The sequence below is a fragment of the Oryza glaberrima genome, chromosome 12, assembly GCF_000147395.1.
Source record: "Oryza glaberrima chromosome 12, OglaRS2, whole genome shotgun sequence".
Lineage (NCBI taxonomy): Eukaryota > Viridiplantae > Streptophyta > Magnoliopsida > Poales > Poaceae > Oryza > Oryza glaberrima.
In genome coordinates, this window is record NC_068337.1 from 21,141,505 (window position 1) to 21,165,615 (window position 24,111).

Genomic DNA, 24,111 nt, shown 5'->3' on the forward strand with positions numbered 1-24,111 from the left:
AAGTTTTTGCCGAGTTGCACCTGTGACAGGAATCAAGAATGTCTGGAATTCTAAAATGCAAGTTATTTGCAGTTGGCAAAGCATTACGAATAAGTCTCCACATAAAAGTTTTAACTTTAGGAGGGATCAATTTGTCTGACCAGGTTTTCTTTAAAAGATTGAGATGAAGAGTGGGAATAGCACTTTGAACATGATTCATTTCCTTGAAATGATAATTATAAGCACTTTTAGAAGTGCACTCACCTGAAGAGTTGTGCTTCCAACACAATTTGTCCACACCTTGGTCATTTAGACATTGAATCTTAAGTATAGCCTGAGTAAATCGTCTGCCACGGTCATCTGCATGAGTCAACGGTCATCTGCCACGTCACGAAAATCGCCCTTCGGGAGAAAATCGCCCTCCCAAATGGCGGCGGGTGAATAGTTTTGTAAATTTTTGAAATACAAAATTAGCTTTATAAATATTTTAATAAAAAATTAAAAAAAAATCATTTGCTCTGTGGGCTGGCTGCTGGACTGAGTTTGTTTTTTTGGGCCAACCTGCTGCTGCTTTGGCTGGGCTGCTTGCGCTTTCTCCTGTTTCTCTTTTATCTCCGGAGCATCATAGATCGTTATTAGGCGTCCGGATTCGTGAATTAGCGGCGAAATATCACGTGGGCCCACGCTTTAACGACGGACGAAAAAAATTAACTGGAAGCCTTACCTATTTTTTAATTAGATATAAGTATAGATATAGATAGACAGATAGATATAGATGTCCTGTTGCAAACACGACTAAACTTCCTCTTCTCCCATTGCGTTCTCGCGTGCAACGCGCATATGTAATCACAGATCCAATGTCCTATCCCCTATGCTTATAGCATATCCCAATTTATATAGGTCTGATCCGTTATAATATAGAAACATGTTACTAGTTCTAATAAATATTTATAAAAAATAAAAATAAAGTCCTATATTTAAATATGGAGTTAATCTCTGTTCCAAAATATACCAACTTATAGATATTTTTTAGATAATGGAATATAATATTCCAGCCTTTGCTAAAAAAATACAGCCAATTATTACAAAGATCTACTCCAGAAGAGAGTGTAGTTCTAGACAAGTTGAACACACCAAACAAGAGAAGAGATAACTCAAACTGAGAAAAGAAAACAAAATGTGGAGCTAGAAGGCCTCGTCCAGGCCTAGGACTGAAGTTCGAAGCCAATATATAGGCCAATGACAATATCCTTACACGAAGAGGTTTCTCCAAAGCGGTGCCCCAAGGAAGATGCGACATGGATAGCCGTCACCGCTCGTTCGGAACCGAAGCAAGGTTTTCACCCGGAGAATATGGTAGGGAAAGGAAAGGGGTATGCTAAAACAATGCCTCCAAGGAAACTATAGATATTAATTTGGAAATAGGTACAATAATAATTTCTTAGAAAACTTCTTTTAAGTGCATTTTTTGATTTTACAATAATTAATTCATTCGTATGTCTTGACTCTTGACTAGTTATTACAAAAAGGTTTAGTTATGCAGCCATTAAAAAAAATCCCATGGTAGTAAAGGAAAGATCTGTAGAAGGTTGAATGTGGTACGTGGAGGCTGCAATGCCTCAACTACCACAGTACAGAATCACAGCGAAATGAGCGACGCCTCGCAGAGGCTTTGAAGGTTAGGATGGCCCAAACACAAGCTAAGATACCACTGTTCGAATTGGGCCTAGGATGACATGCAGACGGACGGCCCATCCTTCATTACTTGGGCTAGAACGCGGTGTGGCGTACGACCGGCCCAAACTACATGGGCCGAAGCGACCATCCCTCCAACTATTAAAATTTGGTGCAATACTAGTTTCTCGCCGGTTTTGACTACCGCGACACCTACATGACATGTTGAGTTAGTGTTCGTTTGATATGCCTGCTAGTGGTGCTCACATGTCATTACACTATAGTTATAAAAAAATTAATAAAAATAACACCTACATATTAGCAACAGACCGATTAAAAAATTAATAAAATAAATACATAAGGCCCACATGTCGGTGTTTCTTCCCACCCATTCCTAGTCTTCTGGATATTAGAGGGCGGAGATGGTGGGATGACCGCCGATGCCAAATATGCTAAGCTTTGTTATTGTCTCCTTATGTGGAGAGTTCTACCCAGCCAAGTTGTCAGAACAAATCTTGATATGCTTCAGAACATCACCTTTCTGTTATCGTGAGATGTATTGCCTACTATGGATTATTTGATTGGAATGAAATTTGAAACGGATATACTTGACGATGATGATATGAATCACTTGAAAAATAAACGTATTCATTCGGTTGCGGATCTGATACAAGATCAATTCGGACTATAGCTCCCACTCCGCCACGTCAACACCCGTGCGTCTCATTGTTTCTGCCTCGAGCCATCCTTCCCTCCCAAGTCAACAAACCGCCATTCCGACGCCGGCCTGCACCTAAACCAGAGGCAGCGACCATTTTGATTCAAAATAGTTGAAATTATAGAAAAGCTATATGAAGATCATGTCAACAAGTGAAATGGGATTAGGTTTTATTCTTTAAACTAAAAGAGATTGAATCAGAGAATAGCAATTAATAGCTACTACTGCAGGAGTCCTGATGGTCCAAATAATAAGCCACGTATATAATCCTTCGAGTTCAGACAAATAATTAAGCCATAACAATTACTAATAAATAAACTAATAGTACAGTCTTGCCCCTTCCTATGCATAATTGCATACTACACATATGTTTTTTTCTTTTCTTTTCCTTCTTCTGAGAGCAATCTTGTAGATTTCCTGCCTCTTGTCGTTCTCTCATTCAGGACCAAATGGAGAAAAGGAAATACTGGATAGTTACCGTAGATTTTTTTTCTCTGTATTTCTTTTTTTTTTTTTGGTGAAACTGCAATTGTTACCGTAAATTATAAGGCATATATCGAGTAGCATTCAGCCTCCTCACAGTTCTTATCCACTTATCCTGAATTTCTCGATCGTTCAAAGCTGCACGTGTGGATTTGCAGTTTGTCACCCCCTGCATTGCTTTCAAGAACCTCAGAACTAAAAACTGACACGCGTAGCACGAGTGCACTGTACCGATGAAAGGTTCTCCAGTGAGGACGATGAGAAATATATAGAGAATTAAGACATTATATATCTAAAAAATACATAGAGAATTAAGCATTAATGCTTTGATTTTATCTTCTTAGAGTACCAACTAAGAAGATTCAGTTTGAAATTTAATTTGGGAACGTTGCTAGTACTACCTTCATATTTAAATACACGACTTTATTCTGTCTTAATCTGACCACTATTTATTTTTTTATTAGAATATAAACAAATATCTAACAAAATTATAATATCGTAAAAGTAAAAAAAATATATCCATATAATTTTGATGTTTTCAGGCTAACCAATTTAAGAGCTATAATATAATCAAAGTTTCAAATGTTGATCAACTAAAATAAATCCTGTCATATACTCATATTTAAATACGGAAGGGGTACAATGGAGATGGCCCCACTAAAGAACATCTCCTGATTTTACATGTCATTAAAATATTATTAATATCGATCAATGTAATATATCAATTTTATAAATATGCAAGCTTAAATTAGACTATTGCAAGTTGAAGAAAAAAAAACTTTAACTAACACTAAATATGTATTATTCACTATCATGTGTTTATTTGTTTGGCAAATTTTATGGGTCGAACTAATAAACTTGTGTATTTGTGAAGTGATATATCACCTATTGATTTATGTATCAATTTTTTTCATAAATATTTGAATGAGATGCAATAAACGAATAAACATCCTTTTATAAAGATAAAATTAGGCTTTCCCATGTACTACATATCAAATAAAGCCGTTAATTTCAGAAAATTTTCGTGGGCTTTGTCTAGGTAAACTTTTTTATTATGCAAAAGCACTCAAGCTGTTTTATTTAATGATTTTGCATAACTTAAACATGCAAAACCATGAGGATTTCTCACATGTTTTTTTTACTTGCTACATGCTAATCCAAAGCCCCTTTCACTGTCCCATCGCTGCCAAGTGGTTTTGGCTTGTTCTTTCCGAATAATACCATATGCATCCAACCTACTAAAAAACCTAGGAAAACGGCGTCTGCCACGTGTACACCACTCCTCTGTCTATTTAATCACAAGCAAATCAATTAACTCATACATACTCATCAGTTCATCACAGAGAGAAAAGTTTGCACACAGCTAGCATGGCGAACAAGCTGCAGCTCGCCATCGCGTTCGTCGTCGTCGTCGTCGTCCTCGGCGCCATGGCGGCATCGGCGGCGGCGGCGGTGGCCCCCATGCTGACGATGCACAACCTGTGCCCGTACGCGGTGTGGCCGATCGTGTCGCCGGACAGTGGCTCGCCGCCCATCGCCGACGGGATACGGCTGGAGGGCCGCGGCGTCGGGCTGAGGTCGCTCTATCTCCCGGCGGGGTTCTGGTCGGGGCGCGTCGTGCCGCGCACATGGTGCAGGGACGGCGGGCGGTGCGACACCGGGAACGCGCCGCCGGCGACGGTGGTGAGGCTGTCGTTCAACGGCGCCGGCGGGCTGGCGGAGTACAGCGTCGGCCTCGGCGAAGGGTTCAACGTGCCGACGGTGGTGAGCCCGCACGCCATCGGCGGCGGGATGTGCCCGGCGCTGGGCTGCACGGCCGACCTCAACGCCGGGTGCGCGGCGGGGCAGCGCGTGTACGGCGGCGACACCGGCGGCGACGTCGTGGCGTGCAGGGGCCCGGCGAGCTACTTCAAGCAGCGGTGCCCGCTGACGAGGACGGGCGGGGGCGACGTGGAGCCCGTGCCGCAGCACTGCATCTCCCCTGGCGAGATCAAGCTCGTGTTCTGCCAGGCCGCCATGGTCGCCGGCGAGCCGGAGCTCATCCGCACCGTCGACGTCGCCGACAACTAGCTAGCCTAGCCGGCCGGTCCGTTAATTAATTACGTGTGTTTTAATTAGTGCGTGTTTAACTAGTTAATCAGATCATCAAGCAGTTAATTAATTAATTAATTACTCCGGTTGGCCCGCGCTAACTGCTAATAAGTGCACATGGAATAACTCCGGTTTGTACGTGCGCATATACGTGTTTTAATTACTCTAGTATTGTATACATACTTGTGTACGTACGTCTACATCGTATATTCGTATTGTGTTTTTGTGTAACTCGATCTAGTAATCCAACAGTATGTATCCGTCCATAGTGATATTACCTACTACTACCTCTGCTTATTAATTAATCTCATCATGACAATATATCAACTTCTTTTCTTCCCTGCTACTCCCTCTGTCTCAAAATAAACGCAGCCATAAGTTTACATATCCAACTTTAATCATTCGTCTTATTTAAATTTTTTTTGAGAAAAATAAAAACATAAGTCACGCATAAAATACTATTTACTCCCTCCGTTTCACAATGTAAATCATTCTAGCATTTCTCACATTCATATTGATGTTAATGAATATATATATATATATATATATATATATATATATATATATATATATATATATATATATATATATATATATATATATATATATATATATATATATATATATATATTAAATTTGTTTGGTGCTCCATGGTGCGCGGGCACCATTGCTGAAATTGAGTATATACCCAATTCAAATGAGTATGAAACTTTTTCAATTACTTAGGTGTTAACATTAATTACTTTACTAACTAGTTCAAAGCAAGTTTGAACTGAATTTGAACTTGATTTTGTTAGATTTTGATTCTAGGTATATAGCATCCATACATATAACTAGTTAGGTATATAATCATGGATTGTGAAATAAAGTTAAATTTGAGTTGTTTTGTTGATAGGTATAAGTATGAATCGAATTATTATAACTAGGTATATACTCACAATTTGAAAATTTTAAAAAATTTGAGTGATTTTGTGTATTAGATACCATGGTGTTCGGGCACCATGGTGCCCCATATGAGTGTCATATATATATATATATATATATATTCATTAACACTAATATGAATGTGAGAAATGCTAGAATGACTTATATCATGAATCGGAGAAAATATGTTTTATAATCTAATAACAACAAAAATACTAATCATAAAAAATTTTAAATTAGACGGACGATTAAAGTTTGATACGCTTATCTAAATTGGAGTAATATTTTTGAGTGTATTGTTTTCTTTGACCATCACTAGCTTCTAAATTATTATTTTTTGAACAAACTAATTAAAGCCATTTGGACTATATGACAAGCACCGCATTTCATCCACGTGGCACACTTTTAAATATATCAAATTTCGCAAATACTATTATCATAATAAATATCAAGACTTCGGTCTCTAACAAGCTTTTGCTCCAGAAGCCTGTAGCGGCCGTGAGTTCTCCTTTTCCACCTTCCTCCTTGACCCCTCTTCCTCCTCGGTTTCGGCGGCTCGTCGCGAACAACAGCAGGAATAGGGATCAACCCTCGTCTAAGGTATGATTTTTCGTGTAACTTGGCTTAATTTCATTTTCTCTTAGTTCTTGTGATACAGTCCGAAATGGTCGTCGGCGCCAACTCGATCTCTGTCCTGGTGTTATGAGGTAATTCCTCCGTTTCACAATGTAAGTCATTTTAGTATTTCCTACATTTATATTGATGCTAATAAATTTAGATAAATATATATGTCTAGATTAATTATCATCAATATGAATGCAGGAGATGTTAGAATGATTTATATTGTGAAACGGAGGGAGTAGTTGTCAGAGGTTTAAGATAGTTGTTTTGTTTTTAGTGAGGCCCGAGATTTATCTCTGGTCGGTCACTTTAAGCACGTGCTAATAGACAGACATATTTCTGGGTTTGCCTGCATAATTGAAAACAAAAGAACACGGATTATCTAGGCGATTAACATGTTCCATAACTTGATTATTTATTCATCCATTTTTAAGGCAGGAATCAGATCAGCGTGGACAACCTAGCTCATGTGTATCTAGTTTATCAGAACTGAAATGAAATAGCCCAAGTTAGCCCAATTTGATGGTTCGTAAGCCCATCTTCTGCTCGCTTCGTTGCTAGGCCGTTTCTGTCCTGCCACGTACTTTCAGGCCCAAATACGGAGCCCAGTTTGTTGGTTGGATCAGTTAGGCTTTGTAGCTGGCTATGCGCCAACCTTTGTATGATTTCACGTATGTAGTTTAAATCACTTAAATTGAGCTACACTTTATAAACACTAGTTTTTCATAATAGTATTTAGAAGTGTATCTAAAATCTGAATACCGACGAGTATAGATAGTAATTTACCCATGCTAATGCCACGACAATATTTGTTAACAAAGACCCCCCCCCCCCCCAAAAAAAATACACATAGCTAGAAAATAGATAAATTTATAAAGCTAGGTGTGTAATATAACATCACATATACCTTCTTTTACTATGCAATTTGCATACAAATACTTTCGGCCAATCTCAATTTTTACCCCTTTAGAATGAAACTACCAGAACTTTACATCTAACCATCTTACAAATCTGTCTCCACCTGTATAACTAGCTAATTAAGTCGCGCTTTCGCGCGACATGACCTATCCTTTTTTTATATATGATAATTAGAACTAAGGGCATGTTTAGATTACTGCCAAAATAAACTTTTCCAAAATTTGGCAATATCAAATTTTTGGCAAGTTGATAGTATTGTCAAATTTTGAAAGAATGTGATAAATATGATGTTACCAAAATTTGCCTAGTGTGTGAAATTTATCGTAAATATTTATATTAGCACCTCTTCTCAACTTTATATATATTATTAGCATGTATTATATTTTAATTATTAATCCAAGTAATTTTTGAAAATTTATTTTAAAGCATTAACTTCTTAACATTTGAAGAACCTCGTTCTGTATTATTGAAAGGGACCATACCACGCTTGGAAAAAAACATTAGCTTTTTTTCTAATATTATTTTTGGAGTTTAATTCCAAGTTTTTTTATGCTTTCAGTATTAAAAAACATTTTTTCTATATATGCCCCTCTTTAGATTGCAAATGGACCGTAATTGGTCGCGTCTGAAAAAAAATCGTCCTCCATTTTCGTGTGTGGGTCCTTAAGAGGACTACACAGAAAAATTAATTTTCACAAATGGACCACTTAAGTGGACTGCATACGAAAATAAACGTATTTTCACAAACAGACCTCTTAAGTGGACCGAATGTAAAAATATAGTTTTTTTTATCCCAACCCTTTCTATCTTTTTCCTCTCACTTAATCCCTCCTCTGTATCTCTATCTTTTCCTTCTCTCATTTCCCTTTTTATTTTACTTAATCCCTCCTCTCTCTCTCTCTCTGCCTTTCCTTTCCTCCCCTTCGAGCGCGTGGGGCACGGGAGGCGGTGGCGGCGCGGCCGGGAGCGGACGGGAGGCGGCGCGGCGGCTGGTGATGACCGGAGGTGGAGCGGGCGGGAAGCGGCGGCGGTGCCGGCTGAAACGGCGCGGCGGCTGGCGACGGCGACGAGGAGGAGGAGGCGGCCCGCTGCCAGGAGCGGCGCCTTCATCTCCACGCGCGGCGGCTGCGGATTTGGTGGTGGGGGATGCGGGCGGCGGCGGGCTCAGGAGCGGCGGTGGCGGCCGGTCGCGGCGGAGGCGGTATCGGAAGCGGCGGCGAGCGGCTCGGCGGACGGCGGCGTCGGGCGCGCGTGGAAGGCGGCGAGGGGCGACGGCGACCTGCCCCCGCCCGGATCCGGCGGAGGCGGCTGCCCCCTGCCCGGATCTGGCGGCGGCAGCCGTCCCTCGCCAGCATCCGGCGACGGTGGCAGCGGGCGGCGGCGGCGACGTCACCGACCACGAGGAGGGCTGCGGCGGCAGCTTCTAGGGTTTTTTTTAATCTGCCCTCTATATTTCTAACCATCCAATCGAAATCCAACGGCTCAGGTTTTCTTGCATACGTGGCACAATCACAGACCGAATAAACATCCTGCGTTCATTGATGATGATGATTGATGATGATGATGATGACATCCTTCACCCTTGCCGTTTGGAACGTACCAGAATATATGAGTTTACCCTGAACAGTGAACACTTGTTGCATAGTAGTATTATCCCTGCATGAGAAATGAAGTGATTTCTCTTAAAAAAAAGTAGTATTAACGAAAGATATCCTCACAAAGAGAAAATGGAGGGGAACAAGCAATGTTGTTTTTTATACACAAGAGACCATTCAACATATTTTCTTTTTTTTTCATGTTGCACGTTTTGCTTAGCGATGTGTCCTTTTTGTCTTTAATATTCCCCCTTCCCGCAATGCAAAAGTTATTTTGGGTAATTGGCTAAGGGGAGTGTCTAGGCTCACAGAAAAATTGATTTTATTTGGAGCTAGTACGCTTTGTTGGTCAATCTGACGTTGCCATAATGATAGAGTTTTTAGCCATAAGAAATTGCCTACCATTATGCGGGTTATCTTCATGGGTTCCAATTGCTCCATTCTTGATGTATGATGCTTTCATATAAACAACATGATACTATGTGTATTGGTGCTACACGCATGGAATTGGTAGCCAGGGAGCTTTTATTCCAATTTGGATGACGTAGAACCTATTGAATTTCGTACTAGAATATATGTAATTTTGAAAACGTTATTTCAATCAACCCTTTTATTGGCGGAAGTTGGGGCTTTATCCCATCATGTCTATTTTAAATTATTCTGAAACTTGTTGACTGTGTGCTTCCATTTTATCTGACAAAAAATGAAAAATGCAGTCAGAGACGACATGACACGAGACTTGTACAATGCATATAAAACTTTGGAAAAAGTCCACTTTAACTCCCTTAATTGTACGCCGAATCTAATTCGTACCCCTCAACCAGAAAACCGGATAGGACGACTCCCCGAACTATTGAAACCAGTGCAATTTGACTCCTTCTGCGGTTTTGCTGATGTGACGCTGACATTGCGGTGTTGACCCGATTTTCGTCCCACATGGCGCTTATATAGCATTAGAATTAAAAAATATCAATGGGACCCATGTCATTCACAGCAAAAAAAATACCGCGGGACCGACTGACATGTAGGGTCCACATGTCATCCTCTCTCCTTCCCGGCGGAGACGGCGGCGGTGGGCAAGAGGCGGGGGATCCAGGCGACATTGTTGCTGGAACCACGCCCATGACGGCTTCGCCGACTCCGCCCCCACCCTACCCCGCGCCCGACCCCTCTCTTCCTCTCGGACGCAACGCCGGACAACGATGACGACATGGAGATAGCGAGGCGGAGCTGGAGGGGTGGCGGACGCTCCAGCGCCCGCCTCCCGTACGCCGCCGATCTGACTCTAGTCCCGCCCGTACGCCGTCGTCGCCACTCCGGCCCCCGTCTGCCGCCGCCGCCGATCCAACTCCCGCTCCCCGCGTGCGTACGGAGGGGGAGAGAAAAGAGAGAGAAGGGAGAGAGAGGGAGGAGGAAGAAGGGAAGAAGGATGACATGTGGGCCCCCACGCGTCAGTGGGTCCCACAATATATTTTGTGTGTGAATGGCAGATGTGTCCTACAGACATTTTTTCAATTCTAATGCTACATAAGCGTCACGTGGGATGAAGATCGGGTCAACACCGTTGAGGGAGTCAAATTGCACTGGTTTCAATAGTTCGGGGAGTCGTCTTATCCGGTTATCTTGTTGAGGGGTACAAATTAGATTCGGCGTACAATTAAGGGAGTCAGAGTGGACTTTTTCTTAAAACTTCCTACGCAATTTGCTTCGCTAATTTTGCACATATAGGAAAGCCCAACGTTGGCCCATTTCTCTCGTGTGTGTACATCTATATATATTGAGAAGAAAACCTAGCTAGGTCACTCAAGTCCTCCCATCCAGCAGCTCAGCCGCCACAAGGCATGGCCGATGCGAGCTCGGCCGTCGCTGCCCCCAAGCCCCAACTGGCCGCCGCCACTTGAGCACCAAGCAGGGCCAGCTCGACGACGCCGTCGCCGCCCGCCACCAAGCTCGAACAGATCAGCTCCAGCAATGTTCAATCCAGCGACTTTTGCATTGATTGATTGATTTTCTCTGCTCGTGTGATTGTGTGATTGGAGTCGACTAGCTTGAACCAATTGATAGTATCCCTGTGCTGTGCGTGCATTGCATGTGTACATATTACCAAATCTCTGTTGCATATGGATCCACTCTTGGATATCGGTTTTCGCTTGAATGCCGTTTTCTTCTGTTATTTTGTTGTTCCTTTTTTTAAGCTATAAAACCCAACCTTCTCTTTATGATCTGTTTGTTTTCAATATTGTAATTTTTTTTCTGGAATTTGTTATTAATTATAACCTTTTCATTATCTCCTGAGCTAGCAGATTGATGATGAAACAATTTCTCCAAGCGTTTGTTACGCTGACATCCATATATGATGGAGGGCTATGTTACCATAGCCTTCATAGTTTTCAATCTGAACCATCTGCTGCTCAATCATTTTCCCCAGATTTTTTTTACAGCGATTGTTTCTCCATTGCTAACTGTTCTGTATTGATTTGGGATTCAAATTCCTTTCATGGTTTTTGCTCGTTTTCTTTACAATCTCATTCATTTGTCTGTGCAACATTTGGGAAAAATTGGGAGAAGTGATGATATTATATCCATACCACATTTCTGCATTCACTATGATGATCATTAACTTCATGCACTACCATCTGATCTCCCGCTACACATAATAAAGTTATGGTACAAGGCTATATAAATTGAAGTTGTGCAATGCTGGACTGATTTTCATTTACACGCTGAATTTATTTTGTTAATTAATGTGCAATCTGTGATGCAAATAATCCCATTTGCTGAATCACTGTGATTATTGCAATCAAAATCACCATCTTTCGGCTGAGATTGCACATTGTTATTCTGCAAAATTTATCTTTGTTTTAAATTAAGGTTTATGCCATTTGGTATCTGACACATAATCATTTCTCTGATTATGTGTCTCGAAACATGGCAGAAAGTGAGGGGGAACGGTCCTTGCGACACTGGTTGCTACTATATGAGCTTCTAGTTACTATATACCCGTTTACATTTCCTTGCTTTTTTAGTATTTCTGTTTGACTTTTGTCATGCCTATGTGTTGTGATGCATTAGTTTTGTACTGTGGAGATTGTACCCCTGTCAAACCATTTAATGAAATTACAGATAATTATTAGACTGAAAATGCCGTCTTTTGGCTGAATCACTCTAATCAATCAAAATCACCATATTTCAGCTGAGATTGCACATTGTTGTTACGCGAAACAATTTTATCTTTGTTTTAAATTAAGGTTCAGCCATTTGGTATCTGACACATACTCATTTCTCTGATTACATGTCTCGAAACATGGCAGAAAGTAAGGGGGAACGGTCCTTGCGATGCTGGTTGCTGCTATATGAGCTTCTAGTTACTATATACCCGTTTACATATCCTTTGCTTTCTTAGTATTTCTGTTTGGCTTTATTCATTAGTTATGCCTATGTGTTGTAATGCATTAGTTTTGTACTGTGGAGATTGTATGTCTATCAAACTACTTAATGAAGTTACAGATAAATATTAGACTGAAAGTCTAAAATCACTGTAGCATATTGGGCTAAAAGGTATAGTTTGTTTACTTGGAATCTCTCGAAAGTTTGTTTGATTGCTGAATTTGTGCTCCAGTTTGTTTGCTGTTTCTTACATGAAGCATTACCTGTCCTGATGTTATTTATCACTTATGAGATTTGTGTATGCAGTTTCCATTTTTTCAGTGCCTGTTATGCAGATGCCAAGCGTCTCATTGGCCGGAGATTTACTGATGCTTCTGTCCAGAGTGATATTAAGCTCTGGCCCTTCAAGGTCATTGCTGGACCTGGTGACAAGTCAACGATTGTGGTTCAGTACAAGGGTGAAGAGAAGCAGGTTGCAGCTGAGGTAATATTCAAATCGTTTCTGTGATGGCTACTTAGGATTTATGCTATGATTTTAACTTGCATTGTTGTAACGATGTTGTTAAAGTAAACAAGTAATGGTAGCAAGTTTGCTTATCAGCTTGTTGTTTTTCAGTTTTTCCTGTGAGCCTATCTTTTCGTTCTTTTCCATTATAAGAACCCATCTCTCTTTATGGTCTGTTTGTTTTCTATATTATAAATGTTTTTCTGTAATTTGTTGACCTTTTCATTAAATCTTGAGCTAGCAGATTGATGATGAAACAATTTCTCCAAGTTACGCTGATCCATATGATGGAGGGCTATGGTAACATAGCCTTCATAGTTTTCAATCTGAACCATCTGCTGGTCAATCATTTTCCCCAGATTTTTTTTACAGCGATTGTTTCTCCATGCGTACAGTTCTGTATTGATTTGGGATTGTACTAACACTTAGCATAACATACATTAATGAATTCCTTTCAAATTAAGATTTCTATTATAGTGCTATTCAAATTCCTTATATGATTTTTGCTCGTTTTCTTTACAAAATCTCATTCAATTTTCTGTGCAACGTTTGAGAAAAAAGTATTATTTGGGAGAAGTGATGATATTATATCCATACCACATTTCTGCATTTGCTATGATGATCATTAAATTCATGCACTACCATCTGATCTCCCACCCACATGATAAAGTTATTGTTACAAGGCTATATAAATTGAAGTTATGCAATGCTGGACTGATTTTCATTTACAAGCTGAATTTATTTTGTTAGTGTGCAATCTATGATGCAAATAATCCCATTTGCTGAATCACTGTGATTATTGCAATAAAAATCACCATCTTTCGGCTGAGATTGCACATTGTTGTTCTGCAAAACATTTTTATATTTGTTTTAAATTAAGGTTCATGCCATTTGGTATCTGACACATAATCATTTCTCTGATTATGCGTCTCGAAACATGGCAGAAAGCGAGGGGGAACGGTCCTTGCGACACTGGTTGCTGCTATATGAGCTTCTAGTTACTATATACCCGTTTACATATCCCTTGCTTTCTTAGTATTTCTGTTTGGCTTTATTCATTAGTTATGCCTATGTGTTGTGATACATAGTTTTGTACTGTGGAGACTGTACGTCTGTCAAACTACTTAATGAAATTACAGATTATTGGACCGAAAGTCTGAAACTACTATAGTATATTAGACTAAGGTTATATAGTTTGTTTACTTGGAATTGCTCCAAAGTTTGTCTGATTGCTGAATTTGTACTCCGTTTGTTTGCTGTTTTTCGCATGAAACATTACCAGTCCTGAAGATATTTATCATACATGAGGTTTGTGTATGCAGTTTCTGATTTTTTAGTGCCTCTTATGCAGATGCCAAGCGTCTCATCGGCCAGAGATTTACAGATGCTTCTGTCCAGAGTGATATTATGCTCTGGCCCTTCAAGGTCATCGCTGGACCTGGTGACAAGTCAATGATTGTGGTCCAGTACAAGGGTGAAGAGAAGCAGTTTGCAGCTGAGGAGATCTCTTCTATGGTCCTCATCAAGATGCGTGAGATTGCTGAAGCTTACCTTGGCACCACCATAAAAAAAGCTGTCGTAACAGTTCCTGCTTACTTCAACTACTCACAGAGGCAGGCTACCAAGGACGCTAGGGTCATTGCTGGCCTCAATGTCATGCGTATCATCAATGAGCCTACTGCTGCTGCCATTGCCTATGGTCTTGACAAGAAGGCTTCCAGTGTTGGTGAGAAGAACGTCCTCATCTTCGACCTTGGTGGTGGTACCTTTGATGTCTCTCTTCTCACCATTGAGGAGGGAGGTCAAGGCCACAGCTGGTGATACGCATCTTGGTGGTGAGGACTTTGACAACAGAATGGTGAAGCACTTTGTTCAGGATTCCCAGAGTGCAGCAGCTCCTCCAGGACTTCTCAATGGCAAGGAGCTCTGCAAGAACATCAACCCTGATGAGGCCATCGCCTATGGCGCCTCTGTCCAGGCCGCCATCTTGAGCGAGGAGAGGGCAACGAGAAGGTCCAGGACCTCCTGCTACAAGAAGAGGGTGGAGAAGAACATGCACAAACACCATCAAGGACGAGATGATAGTGTCCGAGCACCGACGCGGCTGGCGGCCAAGAAGATGGGAGGACGCGGTGGAGGCGGCCATCCAGTGGCTGGACAAGATTGAGCCTGTGCAACCCCATCATCGCCAAGATGTACCAAGGCGCCGGCATGGACGAGGACGTGCCGTTAAATTTTGGCTAATCATGGTGGTTAAATTTTGGCTACGTTGTAATGAAAAATGCATTGGTTGCTTCGTTAAAGTAATAGTACTACAATTGTTCAGTTTCGGTTCATCCGCATTTGCCTTTTGATTTTTGTTTAGCTGCTACTTAAATCGCGTTTATTTTGCATACAGTATCTATCTGTCTTCTCCAAAGCGTTGGGGTGTGCTTTTCTTCCCCGGTGGTATTCACTATTCAGAGTCTTTTGTCGTCATGTCTGCTCTAATATGCCATCCATTGTAGGGAGTGGATTACGTCCCCCCATCGTGTACCTTTTTCTTTTAAAATCGATGCAAATAGTTGTTAAAAATTCTGAAAAATATTGATAATGTAGAGTACAATTATATCTAATAAAAATCGATGCAAATAGTTGTTAAAAATTCTGAAAAATATTAATAATGTAGAGTACAATTATATCTAATAGTCCACAAAAAATAAAGTTTAAATTCGACCTATACATCAAGAACCAAAAAAGACAAATTCAGATATTAACAGTGCGCTACTATTTATACGTTGAATTTGTCTTTTTCATATCTCGATGTATGAGTTGAATTTGGACTTAAGATAATTTGTCTTTTTCATATCTCGATGTCTTTTTCATATCTCGATGTATGAGTTGAATTTGGACTTAAGATAATTTGTCTTTTTCATATCTCGATGTGTGAGTTGAATTTGGACTTAAGATTTTGTGAAGTTGTATAGATATGTTGTATAAGTGTTGCCAAATTTTTCCAGAATTTTTCATAACCGTTTAGATGATTTTTAAACAAACGAGGGGACATCACCTCGAGGGATCAAACGAGAGGACATCCCCTCGAGGGCGAGGGGATCCAAATAGTTTCCCATCCATTGTACTAACCTCCGTCCCAAGAGATAAAAAAGGTTTTTTTCTATTTGTACTGCTAAAATTGTTCATATTTTAAGATTTTTTTTATATATTTTGAGTTGGAGGGACATAAAAATACATAGTATTGGTTTGACCGGGTGTTTTGAATGGTTATTGCTGGATTGTGTTTCCTTGGTGTGGAAGCATGAGCAAACGACGAGCAGATCTGATGTCGTCTTCCATTGCATATCTCGTCTGAACATGAATCGTCATTCAGACTTGAGAGGTAGAGTATAGTAAGAGAGAGAGAGAGAGAGAGAGGCGTGAGGCATGCAAAGCAAAGCTTTTCCGTGGATCCGTCCGGGCAGAGGCGGTCGCCCGCTTTACCCACCCCCACCCGGGATCTGCATGCAGACGCCGGCAGCGGCCAAAGCTGCACCCCATGCTGATGCTGCTTCCGGTGGTGCCGGGGCCGGCCGGAGTCGTGAGTCACGGCCGCCTCGGTGGCCGCACCGCCTCCGTCTCCATCTTTACTGGTATTCTCTCCATCCCAAAATATAAAAATTTAAGGTGGAATGGAACGTTTTCTTGTCAAAATATAAAAATTTAAGGTGGAATGGAACGTTTTCTTGTATAACGTATTTGGACATACTTTTTATCCAAAAACATTGTATTAGAAAATGTCCTATTCAATCCAGTACTATATTCTTATATTTTATGACAGGGATAGTAACCATAGTACTACTATACTACTTAATCTGTTTCAAAATATAGGTTATCTAGCATTAGAGACCAGTTCTCTTAAGGTTCTACAAAATTTTGGCCCAAAATGCATTTAAGCAAACAAAGCCAATACAAAATTTGGTAATTACCATAAATAGCTTGTTCACTTTGTTGCCCAAATATTGATTTGGGCAACAAAGTGAACAAGCTATAGATTTGATATCATCTAGTATTACGAATCAGACTGGTCTCATATTTAGATTTATAGTCCTAGACGATCAAATCCAGTACCCTCTTCGTCTTAAAATATTGCAAAGGTTATATCCAGATTACCCATCCTAGATTGTACTAACATTACTCCATCCATTCAAAAGTAAACCAAGTAAACAACGTAATACATGACGAGACATTATCTAGTATAACATATTTGGCATATTTTTTGAATAGATTTATTATACTAAATAATATCATTTACTGTATTGATTTATTTTGAGTCTGAGGGAGTATAACGTAGTACTACCAATCCCGACATTGGTATGGCATGGCGTCACATGGGAAGCACCCCCACCTCACCTGGAGGAGGCAGGGAGCGTCGTCGCCTACCTCCGGTCTCGCCATGCTACCTTTTGCCGCTTTTTCTCCCCGGCAGCTTAGCTCAGCTCGGCAGGTTCGGTCTTGCTTACCATCTTTCACTCTTTGACCACCCATATAACTACTATATTTACATATAAATCCCTTTTTTAGTAGTATACTTTTATATGATATTTTTTAGGATGTGTTCGGTTAGTAGTGTTGGAAACTAATCCCTCAAACACGCAAAACGAAGTGATTCATTAGCGTATGATTAATTGAATATTACTCCCTTCGTCCCAAAATATAAGAACCTAGGACTACTGTCCAGATACGTTGTACTAGGAAACGTCCCATCCAGTACTATGTTTTTATAGAGTAAAGTCCATCACCGGTCCCTAAACTTGTACCGCTGTGTCATCCCGGTCCCTAAACTTGCAAATCGACCATTCAGGTCCTCAAACTTGTTCAACTGTGTCATCCCGGTCCCTAAACTTGCAGAACACTTATTTAGGGCTTCCAACTTATTCAGTTGTGTCACCCCGGTCCCTAAACTTGGATTTGAATATCATCTGGGTCAAATAGGACGGTCTAAAGACTTTATATTTAAAAATAATTCATAACTTTTTCATGTGAACTCTAATGAAGACAAATTTTATATCAAACTTGTAGCCCTCTACAACTTTGTAGTTGATTTTTTTATTGTAAGTGATTTTTTGTCCCAAAATGTAATTTTAAAATTAAAATTTCAAAATATATAAACATGCAACAATATTTTGGGACCCTAAACAGTTTTAATTCAAAAACTTTTCAACTACAAAGTTGTAGGTCGCGTCAATGGCTACAACTTTGATACAAAGTTTGTCTTCATTAGAGTTCACATGAAAAAGTTATGAATTATTTTTAAATATAAAGTCTTTAGACCGTCCTATTTGACCTAGATGATATTTAAATCCAAGTTTAAGGACCGGGGTGACACAACTGAACAAGTTGGAGGACATAAACGAGTGTTCTGCAAGTTTAGGGACCGGGATGACACAACGGTATAAGTTTAGGGACCGGTGATGGACTTTACTCGTTTTTATATTTTGGGACGAAGGGAGTAGCTTTTTTCTAAGAAGGATTAATATGATTTTTAAAACAACTTTCGCATAGAATTTTTTTCTAAAAAATAAACCGTTTAGTAGTTTGAAAATCGTGCATGTGGAAAACGAGAGATATGAGTTAGGAACCTTAGCAAAAGAACTCAGCCTAGTTTTTTTTAACTAACAGAGACATATGGCTACATGGTTGCTGTCAGGGTTATGGATACCACATACCTAATAGTAATTGACTAAATCTCGGTAGGACCCACCACATACCATGTCCTATACGGAAACAACCTGCGGATATAGGATGAGTTCCGCACAAGGAAGGATGACCAGAGTTCTACATGGAAACGACAAGAACTACTCGAATTGTATCCATATTGGTTTTCCTAGTTCTACTTGGACAAGGGGACATCTATGGGTATAAATATAAGACCCCCTAGGAGGAGAGGGGAGACAACCAATACAATCAAGACCCACCACAATCAACATACACGGACAACATACAAGCTTACATACGCCAAGACAAGCTGCCAAATATCGACATCAGAGATATGCCTGGATCGACCCTATCCGGTACCGCCGGCCGTTGGGATCTAGCGCTGTCTCTGATCTCGCCGGACACGGATTCGAGGAGGAAGACTACCCTGTTGTCGACTACGAGTCAGACCTTCAGACCGTCATGTCAACAACAGTTAGATAGGCTACCCCAAATATTGTGCTTGTTTGATTATGGTGAATAAGAGCAACGACCGGCTTCGGCCAACAGGATGTAGGGTTATTACCTGACAATTCAGGGGCCCGAACCTGTATAAAAATCCTCGCCTCCGTCTCTTTTACCTCAGTATTGCGTATGTCCTAGTACCAACGGTCCCCATACTATGCAAATACCGGAATCGCGACATCAAACGTCGACAGTGGCGTGCCAGGTAGGGGGATTTTGGTGCTTCAGGATTTTGACGAGATGGGTTCAAGAGATAGATTCTTCGACAACAAGCTACTCGACGACTTCGCCGTGGGGAGATCCAACACGACCGGAGTATGTCTCTCGACGAGATCGGAACCATCGTCATCAACAATTCGATCTCTCGAGATCGACCAAGCCTCAAGATACGCGGCGTACCAAAAGACGTCAGTTCATATGATGTCGAACGAGTACGCGACGAGGTAATTGGTAGATTGGTTTTTTAAATTAATCTACTAATTTCGTAGATACATCCGGCATGTATCTACAAAGGTATGCAATATTTTATATGCAATTTATCGTACCTATTCAGATCATACAGATCTATAATCTGTTATGTTTACCTAGAGCATGTTTTTTATACAATATCTGTTGCGCGAGTGTCCCCGATGTTAAATCGACTACGGTCTAACACTGGGGGCTCGCTCTATTTTCTTCTGTATAAATCATGCTTGTTTACGGTCTACATAATGCCTGATATTTACATCTGCTCGTTACATCCTGATAGTACTAGAAGATCCATGCAGTTTTTTGAGTACATACTCGATATTATCTGCTATATATCTTGCCTTCTAGAAAATATTTTTTAGGAACAATTGAGCACTCGAGTAGAATGTGGTCGAGTACACCGCATTATCGAGAACGTTCTCGACAAATGTAGAGTCGTCGCGCTCAACCTACCAACGAAGACCGACGACCTATCTCATAGCACCGGCCATGGCTGGACTACTCGGGAAAAGGTTGTTAACGGATAATTGCTCGCGAATGATGTCGGCTTGATCACCCGACATGATCGCGGACGGACATTCGGATATGCTACGAGTTGGGTATGTGAGTCATGCTGGCCACATGAGATACACATGTAATAAACCAACTCTAGCGACTTCCATTGGTGCTAGAGAGATAATTCTACGCGCTGGTTCTCGAACCAGCAAACCCGTAGCAATCTCTCACATCGCGACTTCCATTGGTGCTAGAGAGAATTCTACGCGCTGGTCCTCGAACCAGCAAACCCGTAGCAATCTCTCACACCGCGACTTCCATTGGTGCTAGAGAGATAATTCTACGTGCTGGTCCTCGAACCAGTAAACCCGTAGCAATCTCTCACACCGCGACTTCCATTGGTGCTAGAGAGATAATTCTACGCGCTGGTCCTCGAACCAGTAAACCCGTAGCAATCTCTCACATCGCGACTTCCATTGGTGCTAGAGAGATAATTCCACGCGCTGGTCCTCGAACCAGCAAACCCGTAGCAATCTCTCACACCGTGACTTCCATTGGTGCTAGAGAGATAATTCCACGCGCTGGTCCTCGAACCAGCAAACCCGTAGTAATCTCTCACACCGCGACTTCCATTGCTGCTAGAGAGATAATTCCACGCGCTGGTTCTCGAACCAGTAAACCCGTAGCAATCTCTCACACCGCGACTTCCATTGGTGATAGAGAGATAATTCTACGCGCTGGTCCTCGAACCAGCAAACCCGTAGCAATCTCTCACGCTGCGACTTCCATTGGTGCTAGAGATATAATTCTACGCGCTGGTCCTCGAACCAGTAAACCCGTAGCAATCTCTCATACCGCGACTTCCATTGGTGCTCGAGAGATAATTCTACGCGTTGGTTCTCGAACCAGTAAACCCGTAGCAATCTCCCACTACCTTTACTTCAAGTGATCGAGTTACGACTACTACCTAGTCCTCGACCAGAGGTGTAGCGATTCTCCCACTACCTCTACCTCAACAAAGTTGATATCAGGTACACAATATCGCCAAGTGTTTTACCTAGAGATCCCTTACCACGACGACACCTAGAGTTGAAACATATCCTCATGTCCCTTTACGCCGTCTTGACAAGGCCTCTGAGGAACCTAAGGGAACTTCGGCTGGGGACGCCCAGAGCAGATAAGGCATTGTCGGATCCTGTAGAGACGAAAGACCATGTAAGATCTGGTCGTGTAAGAGTTCTCGCCGTGCGTATTAACCAAGCCGTGTAATCGGAAATGGACTTTCCAACTTCACGGCTGGGGGCTAGGATCAGTGCTTGTTCAACCGAGGCAGGTCGAAGGTCCAAGAGCCTTATCCTCCGAGAATGATTCTCCTACGACAAGGCTGGGGGCTAGGGAGAGTGTATGACTCTACAAACTGACTGATCGGAGTCGGTAAAAGAGAAGACGCTCATACACAAAACATTAGTCTGTATATTTAATTTATTTTTAGTTTTTCCATACATATTATAACATGTCACCCTTTGAGCGTTCGCTCGGGGGCTATTTCTATCTAATATTTTTTTCTGAGTATTGATTTCAGGAAAAATTCTATTCGACATCATTGAGGACTCCATGTCTCTATGGTTCTACACCAAGATCGACTAAGGCGAATACGACAAATGTTGACAAGACTTCGTCGCAGATTCTACGCCTTCTCGATTGCTCGAGAACGGTTGGTGGATCTCGACAAGGAATACGGAATGAAGAAATGGTGTACCCGCCGAGATAAATTTCTTGACTTCAATCCAAATTCTCGATTACAGCAAGACGGGAGACTTAGACGTATGCTCTGGATTTTCTTGGTTGACGTCGGAGATTGACTCTGACAAACCCTATAGGTGCCCGCACGAGGCTGATAAGGGAAGTCTAATGTTATTTCTGAACTCAGCGAGAACGGTTACACGAGCACGATAACAGTTACTTCAAGGTCTGCGGTTGAGAATATGAACTTGTTCATTTGCATTGAAGTCGGGGGCTACTGTCAGGGTTATGGATACCACATACCTAATAGTAGTTGACTAAATCTCGGCAGGACCCACCACATACCATGTCCTATACGGAAACAACCTGCGGATATAGGATGAGTTCCGCACAAGGAAGGATGACCAGAGTTCTACATGGAAACGACAAGAACTATTCGGATTGTATCCATATTGGTTTCTTTAGTTCTACTTGGACAAGGGGACACCTATGGGTATAAATACAAGACCCCCTAGGAGGAGAGGGGAGACAACCAATACAATCAAGACCCACCACAATCAACATACACGGACAACATATAAGCTTACATACGCCAAGACAAGCTGCCAGATATCGACATCAGAGATATGCCTGAATCGACACTATCCGGTACCGCCGGCCGTAGGGATCTAGCGTTGTCTCTGATCTCGCCGGACACGGATTCGAGGAGGAAGACTACCCTGTTGTCGACTACGAGTCAGACCTTCAGACCGTCATGTCGACAACAGTTAGGTAGGCTATCCCAAATATTGTAGTTGTGTGATTATGGTGAATAAGAGCAACGACCGACTTCGGCCAACAGGATATAGGGTTATTACCTGACAATTCAGGGGCCCGAACCTGTATAAAAATCCTCGCCTCCGTCTCTTTTACCTTAGTATTGCGTATATCCTAGTACCAACGGTCCCCATACTTTGCAAATACCGGAATCGCGACATCAAACGTCGACAGTTGCTACCTTCATTCTAAATTATAGTTATTTTTAACACGGTAACTTATTTTAAAATGGAGCTATTTCTTCACATACCCTTTCCTTTCAACCAATCACAACCATTCTCTTTACATACGTTCTCTTCTCTACCTATCCCAATTCTTTTTCAATTATCTCTATATGCTTTTCTAATATCCGTACCTATCTTAAAAATACTTACTTTTCAAAACGGAGCTAATAAGTGAGAGGAGAAATGTTCCAGGCCAAGATTGATTGATTCCTCGTTCCCTCTTTGGCACCATATGCATGGGACCTCGAGCCAGTACTCGCCCCCTATAGCTCTCCAAGGAATATTTCTGATGTTGATTAGCGACCAACCCCTGATGATCATATCGCCTGTCTTTTCCTAATTACCTACCAACCCTCTCTCCCTCCCTAGCTTTGCTTCTTTCTTAACCATGCATGAATGACCCATTATTTCCCAATTAAGCCTTTCAGGTGATGATGATTCCAAATTAACCAATGAGCATGTTACCATGTAGTTCATGAATTTTGTTTTAAAAAAAAACATATTTCCATCCATCTGAATCACAGAATCAGTACTGATCTGTACGCACATTTCGGCCTAATAGCCTATTAATATTATGGAGGAATTTTGCCTGAATCAGCCCTGATCAGTGCGATCACTAGTTCAGTACTCGTCAGTTGTGCTTGTCAACACAACGGAGACTCCAATCATAGCCAAATTAACCTACAAATACTCCATCCGTTTAATAAAGTAAGACTTTCTAGCATTGTCCACATTCATATAAATATTAATGAATCTAGATATATATGTCTCTAGATTCATTAACATTTATGTGAATGTGAGAATTACTAGAAAGTTTTATATTGTGAAACGGAGTAAGTATTAATTAGTGCGTGCATGTCTGCCGAATTACTTTTGAACGAGCTGCTGAATGTATTTACTTCTAGCTAGCTAGATAGTAGTTCCGATTGATCGCTGAATTTAGCGAACGATTTAATTTGGTCATCTGGCTACCAAAGCGCGCTCCATTGATCGACGAAAGGTCATGACAAGTTATTAGATTTGTATCCCAGCAAAAAAAATTTAGATTTGTTTTCTTTCAACAAAGAAAAAACCGGTCCATCATAGACTGCTAACAAAGATATGTTCAGAGTGTTGTCTAAATCAACCGAGAAAGGCAGGCCCAGGTTTTCCAGGCAGCATCACAAGGCTAGTCGATCCAAATTTGAACCCTATTTATCTTATAAATTATGATACGATAGCCTCTCCTTCATATCTAGTGTTTTCTTTTTCTAAATTAACCATACCAATATCTAG

At 41.1% G+C, this 24,111-nt stretch overlaps 1 protein-coding gene, 9 non-coding genes and 1 pseudogene across 10 annotated transcripts; all 11 read left to right on the forward strand.

The window, feature by feature from the left end:
* The first annotated feature begins 4,167 nt into the window (after positions 1-4,167).
* On the forward strand, positions 4,168-5,176 carry LOC127756890 (osmotin-like protein). The gene has a single exon (XM_052282277.1). The coding sequence runs from the start codon at positions 4,223-4,225 to the stop codon at positions 4,922-4,924; it is 702 nt and encodes a 233-aa protein (XP_052138237.1). The 5' UTR covers positions 4,168-4,222; the 3' UTR covers positions 4,925-5,176.
* A 3,118-nt stretch (positions 5,177-8,294) lies between these two features.
* On the forward strand, positions 8,295-15,459 carry LOC127757210 (heat shock cognate 70 kDa protein-like; annotated as a pseudogene).
* LOC127758286 (small nucleolar RNA Z194) lies at positions 11,302-11,409 on the forward strand. Its single transcript, XR_008013708.1, has one exon. It is a non-coding gene; the product is annotated as a small nucleolar RNA Z194 (small nucleolar RNA).
* LOC127758268 (small nucleolar RNA Z195/SNORD33/SNORD32 family) lies at positions 11,564-11,649 on the forward strand. The gene has a single exon (XR_008013691.1). It is a non-coding gene; the product is annotated as a small nucleolar RNA Z195/SNORD33/SNORD32 family (small nucleolar RNA).
* Positions 11,751-11,834, forward strand: LOC127758271 (small nucleolar RNA Z196/R39/R59 family). Its single transcript, XR_008013694.1, has one exon. It is a non-coding gene; the product is annotated as a small nucleolar RNA Z196/R39/R59 family (small nucleolar RNA).
* Positions 11,877-12,015, forward strand: LOC127758288 (small nucleolar RNA F1/F2/snoR5a). The gene has a single exon (XR_008013710.1). It is a non-coding gene; the product is annotated as a small nucleolar RNA F1/F2/snoR5a (small nucleolar RNA).
* On the forward strand, positions 12,253-12,391 carry LOC127758291 (small nucleolar RNA F1/F2/snoR5a). The gene has a single exon (XR_008013713.1). It is a non-coding gene; the product is annotated as a small nucleolar RNA F1/F2/snoR5a (small nucleolar RNA).
* On the forward strand, positions 13,135-13,232 carry LOC127758287 (small nucleolar RNA Z194). Its single transcript, XR_008013709.1, has one exon. It is a non-coding gene; the product is annotated as a small nucleolar RNA Z194 (small nucleolar RNA).
* On the forward strand, positions 13,465-13,550 carry LOC127758269 (small nucleolar RNA Z195/SNORD33/SNORD32 family). Its single transcript, XR_008013692.1, has one exon. It is a non-coding gene; the product is annotated as a small nucleolar RNA Z195/SNORD33/SNORD32 family (small nucleolar RNA).
* LOC127758270 (small nucleolar RNA Z196/R39/R59 family) lies at positions 13,648-13,731 on the forward strand. Its single transcript, XR_008013693.1, has one exon. It is a non-coding gene; the product is annotated as a small nucleolar RNA Z196/R39/R59 family (small nucleolar RNA).
* Positions 13,778-13,916, forward strand: LOC127758289 (small nucleolar RNA F1/F2/snoR5a). Its single transcript, XR_008013711.1, has one exon. It is a non-coding gene; the product is annotated as a small nucleolar RNA F1/F2/snoR5a (small nucleolar RNA).
* Positions 15,460-24,111: the final 8,652 nt, after the last annotated feature.